Genomic DNA, 12,498 nt, shown 5'->3' on the forward strand with positions numbered 1-12,498 from the left:
CAGTCATGTAAAATTCAAGTTGAGATTTTACTGCAAATAAAGAGCAATACAGTGCCACTGGCAGCTACCCTTCTTTTGAAGTGGCACCTGGCCTGGTGAAAAGAACACTGCAATAAAAACCAAAACACCAGGGATCTAGTCCTACCTTTGCTAGAATTCCAAGAGACCTAGTTTTGCAAAATAGCAAAATCTACTTGCTATTTGAAGAGGCTCTTTCCCTAAGAGTTGAATTTTTCTCTTGACTGGAGGAAGATCTGGGCTTTTCTCCTTTTTAAAATCTACCATCAAGGTTAAGAAGTAATAACTTCTTAGATCAAAGTTGAAAATTAAAAAAACAAACACTGAATCTTGGGAAAATAAATGAAAATGAAATATTTACATACTCTGCTATCCCCAATGACTTTCTAAATATTCAACAGCAAGGAAGAGCTTCTATACAGCTGAAAGTTGAAGGGTCCTTGAATCTCTTTTTCCCCAAAACCCATCCAACTGACAATTCTGTAAGATATGGCATAAGTGTTCTTAAATGATAGAAACCGCTCATTTTTGAGGATATGAGCATTTTTCTCCCCAGACTATCATCAGCCTCATTTTTTCTTTTTTTAATGTTTGTTTAATTTTTAGAGAGAGAGACAGAGAGAGAGTACAGCAGTGAACCCAACATGGGGCTCAAACTTACAAACTGTGAGATCATGACCTGAGCTGAAATCAAAAGCTCAAACAACTGAACCACCCAGGCGCCCCTCATCAGCCTCGTTCTTAAGTTTCATTTCAGTCACCAAACATCTTATTGGATACTTACAACCTAAATCACAACTTACTAATTGCTAAATGGTAAAGTATAATTTTAAAAGTCCTTTGAACCTTTCAATTTCTTCTTAGCTTAATACACTTTTAAGAAAAATCAGTAATAATTAAATCACTTACTACAACATGATAGTATTTCCTACATTTTAGAATTTTAGAACGATACTTATTGCTAGGGAATGCCACCTATTCCTGGGGAAGAAAATGAGCATTGCTATACATTTAAGTGGCAAACAGAGGACTGTGGGTGTGCTTATGTTTTCACAGCAACCTTAATCACACACAATAGCTACATAGTGGTGAGCAAAAACAATGAGCTGTTACAGCAAAAAGCAATGTGGAAGGTTGTTTTAGCCATGCTTTATGGAGCACATCTATATAAGGAGGATTTCTATATTGCACTTAACAATTACATTGTCCATTTTACCAAAATGGAGTGTTTGGGTGGTAGGTTCCCCCCACCCCAGGACAACTAATTATTTGAAATAGTTCATTACATTCAACTCTCAGTTGATCCTATAAAGGCATCTGGGAGCAAGGAGAGGAATAGACAGAATGAATAAATAAACAGAATGAATTAATAAAATCCACAGTGAATCTAAAGGCCCTAATTTATCCAATCATTTCCTCATATTCCCTCAGAACTTGAGCTCAGGTTTTGCTTTTTTCACAGTTTGATTTTCACTGACCATCTACAGCCAGGGACACTACTCAGTGGGGGACTGGAGAGGGAAGCAAGCATAACAAGAAAGGGCACCAAAAGACATAGGTTGTTCATAAACTACATAGTCAGTCCCTAAATAATTGAGAGTTGATTGTAATTAACTACCTACTGAAGTTAAGATATATATCATGCTCACAGCACATATCACTTGATGCCAAAAAATAAACATGTAGGACTTATTTTTTTAAGGAATCCAATACAAGACTTAAAGTGCACTACATTCCTGCATGCCATGCGTCTCCCAAACCTTACCTAAAGAGGGTATCATCAGATAATTTATTAACCAAATTAAACCATGAAGCTTGCATCCTGTGGAATTGAATGTATATTTCAAAATTCACCGGAAAAAATATTCACTATAAAAGAGGACATTTCTAGGACAAGAAATATCCAAAACATATTTAAAATGTAATCAAACCACTGAGAAAACTATCAGAATAATTATATTTTTATATTGCTTGGATTTTATGTTAATTTTTTTAAGTCGCAACTATTTTCTTGATCACCTGACCCAATATTTGCAAAGTATTCTATTCATAAAAAGTTATTCAGCATTTATGGAGCATTCCCCATGTGCTAGGGACTGTCACTTGCTACTTCATTTATTACAAATGAAAATAAATAACAATGTATTGAACCATTTCACATAATTTTTATTTTCCCTACTCTATAAATTTTCTAGCAGAAAATACTTTAGCAGCTGCTAAAATCTACATGATATGACATACATGTATTTCAAATGTATTTTCAATACTGTCATCAACAAGCGCCCACCTATAGCTCCTCATATATTATGCATCTTTAAGATGTATAGACTGTAAACAGCTGACCATAGAGCCAATAAATGAAATACTGGCATAATGCATTGTTACTCTATTAACTCAAAGGGATAAACAACATTTCCTAAGCATAGCTTTCTCCTTACAACCATGCTCCCTCCTGATTAAGAAAGGAAGCAAACTTTACCCTTTGAAAGGTTCGGCCAATGTTAACATTACTTAAATTCTTTCACATGAATTCCAACTGGAAGATGATTTTTAATTAATTTGAATTTTGTCTTTTCGTGATTCCCCAGCACAATTTGCACTGTAAATAAATACTTTTAACCTATTAAACATACGACCATAAACATAACGTGTCGATTGAAAACTACGTATCATTTCTTTGTGCTACCTGGATTCTTTCACTTATTAAGAATTATTGTCTTTATGAACATACTGTTTCTCTCTTAGTTTTATTTTTACATACATTGTCACCCTCGCTTCTCAGCTTCCAGAAGGGATGAATATAAAACCAAGACCCTTCATTTCCGGCAGCATCCAAGGACACACGCATGGCGTTCTTCTCCAATAAAGCAGGTAATCTCTTGTTGACAGTCAGATACTTGTTGCTTTTTATATGTAGCAGCTGTAGGGAAAAAGACATTACCACCTTTATTCTTTGATGTCCTCTGTTAATTACATGTGTATGTTTGTACCTATATCTTGAGCCCACATAACACCACTTGGGGTGCAAGTCAAACAAAAAGGTCTTTTTAAACTTCACACTCACCATCGAATTTCCAAGCTGACTTTCTTTGGGTTCCTCTTCACCTCCACCCCCCGCCCCCAATGAACTGGGCACATGGAGAAATCAAACCAGAGGATACCTCTGAACCATTTTTATCTACTGATAAATAATAGGATAAAACCAAGCATCCCAAAGGAGACCAGGAAATTCCAAACATTTTTTCAATTCTTGCACAGACACAACAGAATACACGAAAAAAATAACCAAGAAACTAAAATAATGCACCAAACCACTTAGTGTTATTAACCATCCCTGCCAAGGACAGCCCTACTTCTTCCTGTGTGAGCAGGCAGGCTTTGCATCCTCAATAATCCCTGCTCACTGATCCTACTCCCTTCTCAGATGAGCATGGATGTGCCATTTCTCAGACTTTTTGGGTGCCATTTGCAAAACCTCTCCAAGACCGTATTCTGCTGAGTAGGAAAGCTAAAACAAACAACCTTCCTGTCTATTATTACAATCGTTCCAAAACAGAATGGTCATTTTAATATCCACAATATAACAAAGAAATTATCTCATGAACTGATGAAACCCTCATGGTCCAGCCCCACTCCTTTGGAATCCACCTTTTTAGAGCACATAGCTTGGCCCCTAGCTGGTAATGCTAACATTTGCACTTCAGGTTCTTCACAAGAAACAACCTGCTGGCACTTAATTCTGATCAAAACTTGGTTAAGAAAAACTCTATTTAGGGAGGATTTCTCAAGGGACATGCAACCCACCCATGCCACAGGTATTGTATCATCGTTCATTAGATAAAGTCCTACATTAGGGGAGCTGCAGATTCAGGCACTCTCATCTTGTCCCAGCAGAGGGCCGCTTGGACAGTCCTAAACACTGGCATTTTGCCATTGGCCAAATACAAAACATCAGGCGATATTATTTTTTAAAACAGCTCTATGAAACACCTCATTGTAGTGCTTTCTGTAATAAGTTGTTAAGGCTAGTGCTTACTATATGAAACAGTGTCCTCTTTATGAGGGCTCATTGGAGGAATACTTCTCTGGTCTTCTTCCCGGGAACATGTGTGCTTCTAGAACCTGGACTTAGTTCTATGGTAAGGACTTCCTATGTGAGGGCTATAATATATTATGCTTTCCATACAGCAAGGTCAGCAACAAAAAGGCTTCTAGCCAAAGGCGTCCAGCCTTCAAAACATGGTATTTATAAACATGCCTCGCCCTGACGTCACCTTATTCATATAAGCACTATCTTCCCTTTGACCCAGTCGCCTTATTTATTTCATTTTAGTGTACGTGGTATGTATTTTAAAAAATGCCTTCCATTCTTTTTGGAACAAGGTGGGGCATATTAACAAATAGCCAAGTAAAGAGCTGAAAGATCTAAGTGAAGCACAGGAGAGGAATGCAGCTGAGATAAATCAGTGGTGCAACTCATTGAAATAAATCTTTTAATAACAACTCAAAGACAATTCCCATCTGAAAGTACAACATGAACACTCCTTTCTCTACCAAATGCAAAGATAAAGCTTCATATGTTACATGTTAGTCCCACTAATTCTAAAGGAGGGTTTTACTCTAGACCTTTAGAAAGTATGTTTCCCTGTCTTCCTCCTTTTGGTGGAATACCCTGTACCTACACCTGGATAAGTACACTTCCTATGTGTATGCTCACCAGACTTATTTGCAAACATACAGAATACTATGCTGAACATCAACTGAAAATATCGCACAATATCCATAATTCCCATCAAAGAACAAATTGTTGTATCCCCAAATTTTAATGCAGCTTGGCATTCCTAACAGACACAAATTACCCATAAAATATTCACCTTTTTTTTAAAGAAAGTAAATAGACTTACTTGTATAACATTACTGTACTTCACAATTTCTCCCAACAGTTTCTTATTCTCTGATTCATTTTGTTTTTGTTCCAGTTCTGCAGCATGCTGGAAAATGGTTAGCAAATATTCATCGTGGAAACATAGTAAACAGAGTACAATAGTTGACAAAGAAACAAGGGTCATTTTAGGAACAAAGACGATAACCATGAATGAATTAGGCTGATTGCTCTACTCTTAGTGATGGGGGCAGGGAACCAACAATTAAATGATTATAATATAGTATGATCATTCTCTCATGGTAATGCTGAAATGTGGCCAAAAATATCTTGGGATGCTTCTATGTTGGAAATTTCAGAAAAGTACCAGGCTCTTTGGTCTTCTACAATTAGCTTCAGAAGGAATATTGTTAGACAAACCAAAGAGAATATAGAAACAGTAGGTGAATTTCAAAAGTCTCAAAATAGTTTCAATTTCAAAAGTAACAGGAATTTTAATAACACACAATTTAAGTTCTACCAAATTTGCATTCAGCCCAAACCAGAAGCAACAGACTTTCAGTTCTTTTTCTAGTCTTTCAGGAAAAAAATTAGGTACGATGCCAAGTAAAATATAACTGGATCTGATACTCCTACAGAGATTCTGAATGGTTTCCAGTTTGATGTGAATCTTTGAATTAGTCTGGCACACCCTAAAAAATAGCGGGAATATATTAGCTACATGCCAGGAAATCAGTGGTCACACCCTATAACTTAAGTCTCTTCCACTTTCAGTGTGCTGCTACCTCTATTCTAAAATCTCTGTGCATTAAGTGAAATCACTAAGATACAAAACAGATCACTTGTTATTGCTGTTCTTGGTCTAGCCTCAGCCAGACAAATGGCAACCTGGCCCTTACCTGTAACTTCTTCAGCAAGGCTGCCTCTGTGTGGTTCCCCTGTTTGGCTTGCTTAGCTTTCCAATATTGTTTCTGGGCAGAATATCGGTTCATAGGGCACACCTTAAAGAGGCAGTCTATGACAAAGCAACAAACAAAAACACTGTAACTAAGGCAACCAGCATTTCTTAGATTTTCCTTTGAGCCTAGCATTGTAATCTTGCAATCCCTGAGTAGAAAGATTAAGCCTATCTCCCAATCAACTCAAACTCCCCCTATAATATTCTTTCTAAATAATTATTTAGACCGTTAAAATACCTTCTTCTTCATTAGTTTTGGTTTTTTAAAGGGCATCATAGCTAGCGTGATTTATTTAAAAACCAAGTCAATGTAATCATTACATTATAAGATACTTCTTAATTATAATGGGGTACCTGTTGTTAGAAAGTGAAGAGAATGAGATTAGTGATTTTCACTGCCTTACCTGACCTTGCACCATTAATTATTCATTCATGGTATGTATCTTTGACAGCCAAAGTGATGCAAGAAGTAGAAACAATCAATAACAACAAAACCCATTTCAGTCATCCATTCCCCAAGTTTCCACATACCTGGTGTGAACATGGCATGGAACTCTGAGACGCAGTGTGTTGTAAGGGAAAAACAAAGCAAAAACAAACAACAACAAAAAAAAAACTAAACCAGGATTATAGTTCTAACTTGACTACTAAATATCAAGATAGGAAATCATAGCGGAATAATATAGCTGGTGACATCTCAGAGCCAAAAAGCTAAACATATTTTTTTCTTTTTAATGAGGAAATTGGAAATTTGAGTAAACCATTCTTCCATCACTAATGATTTTGTATGTTTGTGAAATGGACTACAATCTACAATAAAGATCAACTCCCAAATTCTATGATAAAGGAGTAGTGATACAGAAAATCCAAACATTACCTTCATTTTTTTCACAAAAAATTGTATTAACTCAATATGACAAATGTACTTTATTTTGGTTGATGTGTTAATATTTAAGGTCACTCTCATTTTTAAATATGTATCACAAAAATAAAATTCTGTCAACTCAAATACCTACTTTAGCTACATTCTTGACTATATATATACTCATTCTATTATTCTCTATTAAAATAATTATAAAATTGGCCATACAGAGAAAGACAGATACCATATATGTTCACTCTTATGTGGATCCTGAGAAACTTAACAGGAACCCATGGGGGAGGGGAAGGGAAAAAAAAAAAAGAGGTAAGAGTGGGAGAGAGCCAAAGCATAAGAGACTCTTAAAAACTGAGAACAAACTGAGGGCTGATGGGGGGTGGGAGGGAGGGGAGGGTGGGTGATGGGTATTGAGGAGGGCACCTTTTGGGATGAGCACTGGGTGTTGTATGGAAACCAATTTAACAATAAATTTCATATATTTAAAAAAATTAAAATAAAATAATTATAAAATTAAATAATGGACTTGATCTCTTTTCAAATCTCTCTTATAGTTCTACTGGCATAAATTATCAAGAAATATGACTGTAGGGGCGCCTGGGTGGTTCAGTTGGTTAAGCATCCAACTCCTGATTTCGGCTCAGGTCATGATCTCACAAAGGTTTGTGGGATAGAGTCCCACATCAGGCTCCATACTGAAAGTGGGGCTGCTTGGGATTCTCTCTCTCTCTCTCTCTCTCTCTCAAAATAAATAAATAAACATTAAAACATAATGACTTTTTCTAGAGCTTGTAATCATAAACACAAATTCTACTGATTGTCCTCACCTTCCATATACAAACAGGCTACAGAAAACTAATTGTTAATTTTCTGGTGTAAAAGTTACTGATGTGGATGAGTAAATATCTTATACATAACAGGAAACAGACACCTTCTAAAAGGCACCACTAAAAGTAGGCTGAGAGACCATCACAATTACAGTATGATACAGATATTACCACTTGGTACATGTGTATGAACACCAAATAACTAGACCTGAAAACTGTTTCCCTTGGCAACATATTTTATAAGCCCTAAAAATATATTCTCCACATATTTGTAACTACAAAGAGAATATACAATTTTTTTCAAGCACCAGTATGGAGGCTGTTCACAGTTACCACCAAAACAATGTTCCCAATTTAATGCAGCAGACTATTCGGACTATCCTGTAGTAGGCAAGTGACTGCATTCTACATTGTCTTTTACAATGTAGACACAAATCCATATTCAAGTGGAACTGACTCCATAATCTGCAGTCTGTACTTCTGATTCCACCCATGCATGAAAAGAGAAAAATTATGTTCCTCTCCATTACTTCAGATTCCTAATTAAGTTCATTAGGAAATGGTCCTCTGAGTGAAAAAAATATTTTCACTAAATTCTAGATCACTTCAGTAGCATTCCTAATTAGCGGTATCTTTGGGTAACTAGCAAACAGACTGTGTGTGCCGTGGTCCTGATTGTTGTGGCTGAGGTTATTGTGAAATGAAGCCAAACATTCAGCCAAACCATGTTTACTGGTCTGCCTGTGTTGCTAGGTGCTAAGAATCAGGTCCTGTCCCCAAACATTCACAGTCTCGTGGATGAGACAGGCGTCTACCATGTGTTGGAAGTTTCACAATGGAGCTCAAGAAAAGGTACCATGAGGCACAAAGTTGCACGTGGCCAACCTCACCAAGGAGGTCAGGACAGTCCACCCAAAGGAGAAGACGCAAGGCATGGTTGAAAGAACCAACACCAATTCAGCACAGCGGCAAGAGGGCTCAAATGCACGGGTGTGGGGGGCATGCCAAACAGAGCCAACTGCCAGTACAAAGACAGAGAAGGAGAGTGCCAAAGGACCTGCTAAGTATACAGGAAAACCACAGCCCAGGCTGTGAAATGAGAATGGAGCGTTTGGTGAAGTCATGGTCTGTGGAGTCCTATGTGCTGGATGAGGAGAATGGACTTTATCCCCTGGAAAATGTCAAACTCTTACAGGATTTTAAGCTCTTACAGCATGTGAAAGATGATGTGAACAAGAGGCGAGGAGACCAGCAGAAAGCTCCCTGCCAGCGCTCTGGGAGCCAGCAAGGATCTGAATTTGGGCTGCATGGTAGCTGGGGGATAGCCACAGCTTCAGAGAAAGCAGCAGAAGCAACAAGCTTAATAACCTATGAGATGTGGGGTGGGGAGAGGTGAGAAGGAGAGAAAGTGAAGGTGGCCAGATGAACGAGCTGCCACCCACTGTGTCTGAGATGCAACTTCAAACGCTCTGATTTCCGAAGCTCTTTCCTCTTTCAGGGCTTTGGTTCCGTGGTCATCCTCAGCAGCCTCCCACGGATCACATCTCATTTCATACTACAGTAAATAAATAACCAATCTGTTTCTGTGTGGGAACTAGTATCTCAGGACTATTTTGGTTGATGGGAAAGAATGTAGGGCATACACAGACTCTGTACAAATGCTTTTCTTGTTGATGGTGGTGATAGTGATCGTGATGGGTGTGTGTGTGTGTGTGTGTTTAATTCTCTCTTCCTCTTTTAGGAAACATAAAAAATCTACTGGTCTTGGGCTAGTCACATATTTTGTCCGATTCTAAATTGATTGCATAATAAAAGTGTTAATGATATGTGCCACACCTAATTCACAGGACTGCTGAGAGTCACAGAAAGAAAATCCGTGTGAAAGCACTCTGTGAATTTTAAAGCCTTCTTATAAATGTAAGATATTATTATTAATATTGCTTCATTGCTTCATTCATTCAGCAACAGTTTCGCCGAGATTAAGAGATGACTAAACCCTCACAGAGCTCCCAGCAAAGAGCAACAAGAAGTACAGGTCTCGGACTAAACCTGAACACAAACCAGAAATGCTCAACTCACAAGTGTATGCACCTGTGGTTTAAGAGCTGCCACAGTGTGTGATTGTATAAAATCCTTGAACTCCCTGAAATAGGACGGCAGTGAGCAGAGGAGGTAACCTGTATTACCATGCAATGCCTCTTAACGTATGCAGGTATAAGCCCTACCACCAGCAAGGGCGGAGCCTTTGAACAGACCTCCCACACTCTTCCTCCTCCAGGATAGGAATCCCGCTATTTCAGAGCCGCCCTCTCTCATCTGCCCCCTCCACACCCTGCCCTCTAGTATTCCTTGGTCTGCTCATTCTCTAAATTCAAACGTACATAAGAAAAAGTTTTCTGGGGGTTTTCCAATTAAAAAGTGGCTCAGTGTCATTTGGGAATTAGTTGACAACATTCACTTCAGCATTTCGAGACTCAAGGAATAATTTTTAAAAGGGAAAGTTTTGCCTCATGGAGCAAACACTAAAAGCACAAATAAAAGGAAGTCATCTGAGTTAAATTTTTTAAGAAGCTTAACCTGAAGACCTAAGGCCAATAATTTTGCAAAATTATACAGTTCAGGAAACGTTAGTATTCCAACAAATCATGATATATTCAGTTAGGCAATATTATAAGGACAATGCCTTAGAATTAGAACTTTTTTTTTTACAACTCTGGAAGAAGGAAATTAAACACCCCGGAAGTGTTCGCTTTAAACTGAAAGATCCGGGGGCACCTGGGTGGCTCGGTCGGTTAAGCATCTGACTTCGGCTCAGGTCATGATCTCACGGTCCGTGAGTTCGAGCCCCGCGTCGGGCTCTGTGCTGACGGCTCAGAGCCTGGAGCCTGTTTCAGATTCTGTGTCTCCCTCTCTCTCTGCCCCTCCCCTGTTCATGCTCTGTCTCTCTCTGTCTCAAAAATAAATAAACATTAAAAAAAATTAAAAAAAAATAAACTGAAAGATCCGGCAGCATTAGGATGCTTATAAATTCTAGCGGTTTCTCCACTACAAAATATGGAAGCCATTCAAAGCATGGAGCACATAACGTGGATACCAAAAAAGTAACTTTCCCACACGATTCCACGTAAATCTTGCAGGAAAACGGTCTAAACCTCCACTTACAACACCTATCTAAATAGCTTTGAAATGTTTTGCTTTGTACCTGTAAAAGCACTTTCTAAAATATTGGTACCTAAGGCAGTTTCTGCACCCGCCAGAAACTATCTATAGTACTCCATTTGGGGCTCCTAAAGGCAAAGTTTAAGTTATGTAATGGCCAGCAACTTCCTTTGGTAATAGTGGAAAGAAAACTTTGTTTCATTTCTCTTCCCTCTGAAACATGTTGTAAGATTTAAATGACGCAAGACATATTAAACCATCAGCAAATGCCTATCACAAAGCAGGCATTCAACAAATGGCTCTTTCATGGCAGCTTGTAAAATTACCTCATACTGATTACAGGGAACATGGTTGCCAAGGGGTTTATTATTTCCACGTGGAGAAAGGTGGGGAGGGAGGGCTCTAGAGCTTTCCTTTTTCTCTTTATGATATAAACAGGATGCAACAGAGTGCAATGAATATTATGGGACCTGCCCAATGATAAAATGGAAAGTAGTAAGAAAACTCTCCCTAGGGTACAGGAGAGGCACACAAGGGGCCATTGGACGCTAGTAATTAGAATTCAGAGTTGGTCGGAAGACAGGTACACATTCATTAGCTGAAAATTTAACTATAGCTTTCTTTTGTCTTTCAGTTTCTCTTACAATGTTAGAACATTGTAACAGTGTTTGTACAAAATTATGTGTTTGTATAAATACAGTGTTTGTACAAAATTATGCTTAGAGTGTGTTTTTAAAAGGAGTGTTGTTTTGTTTTGCTTAGGAGTGGGAAATTTCAAACCAAGCATCTACCTCCCTTGATCATGGCCTAACCCAAGTGTAGAGAAGGTATGTAAGAGAGAAAGTATACTCTAGAACGTTAGGAAGGCCAGAGAAAATTTATTAGAGGTGTTAGCAAACATTAAAGTTTATCGTAATACCTGGATGGACAACCATGAAAATGCAGAATAACTTCCTCTAGGCAAAAGTCAGCTATTTTACTGCTGAAGAGAGAGAGAGACAGCCTTTTGAAGTTGAAGGCTTGTACACTGCTGAAATGTCAGTACTCCAAGAGGCTTCAGATAAAATCTGACCTTTTCCTTCTCTCAGATAAAGAAGCAAAAACTCAGAGTGATTTACCTAGGTCATTCATGATAAAATCTCTAGATCAAAATAAATTATAAATGTGAACAAGTTCGCCCACACTTTGTACACTATACAGAGTCCTAAACATCGGTGGTAAAGATTATTTGAGACACTGAGAGTTAACCTGGATTGTTTCTCCCCAATCCCAGAGAGGGAAACTGAGCAAACTGTAATGAGCAAACCAAGTGTGGTCTCACCATCCCTACCACCAAGAGGCCAAACAGTCACCAGGGAAGGCATCCAAGCATCCTATGTGTGGTTGAACACACATCCTAAGGTTTTTCTTAAGACTACAAAGTTGGTAAGGAATCAAGCTGGAATTTGGAGACCATCTGAACCCAATTCAATGTCTGTCTCACCGTGTGATGACACCATTCAGTAGCAGGTTTGTCATACAGAGGCAAAATTTGTCTCACTTGAAAAGCTGTTATAATTGTACACATACACTTTGAAGCCAATTAGAACAAATCTAATCTGGGGTGCCTGGGTGGCTCAGTCTGGTAAGCATCCGACTTTGGCTCAGGTCATGATCTCACGGTTCGTGAGTTTGAGCCCCGCATCAGGCTCTGTGCTGATGGCTCAGAGCCTGGAGCCTGTTTCGGATTCTGTGTCTCCCTCTCTCTCTGCCCCTCCCCAACTCGTGCTCTGTCTCT

General features: G+C 38.5%; 1 protein-coding gene across 2 annotated transcripts in view; it reads right to left on the reverse strand.

The window, feature by feature from the left end:
• ITPR2 (inositol 1,4,5-trisphosphate receptor type 2) overlaps positions 1 to 12,498 on the reverse strand; it is a 487,005-nt gene that overhangs the window by 384,185 nt on the left and 90,322 nt on the right. For both annotated transcript variants that reach the window (XM_042991994.1, XM_042991993.1), the window contains exons 3-5: positions 5,800 to 5,915; positions 4,923 to 5,009; positions 2,780 to 2,938 (exon numbers count right to left, since the gene is read on the reverse strand). In XM_042991994.1, coding sequence (XP_042847928.1) covers positions 2,780 to 2,938; positions 4,923 to 5,009; positions 5,800 to 5,915 — 362 coding nt within the window. The remainder of the gene's footprint in view (positions 1 to 2,779; positions 2,939 to 4,922; positions 5,010 to 5,799; positions 5,916 to 12,498) is intronic.

The sequence above is a fragment of the Panthera tigris genome, chromosome B4 (assembly GCF_018350195.1).
Source record: "Panthera tigris isolate Pti1 chromosome B4, P.tigris_Pti1_mat1.1, whole genome shotgun sequence".
Taxonomy (NCBI): Eukaryota; Metazoa; Chordata; class Mammalia; order Carnivora; family Felidae; genus Panthera; species Panthera tigris.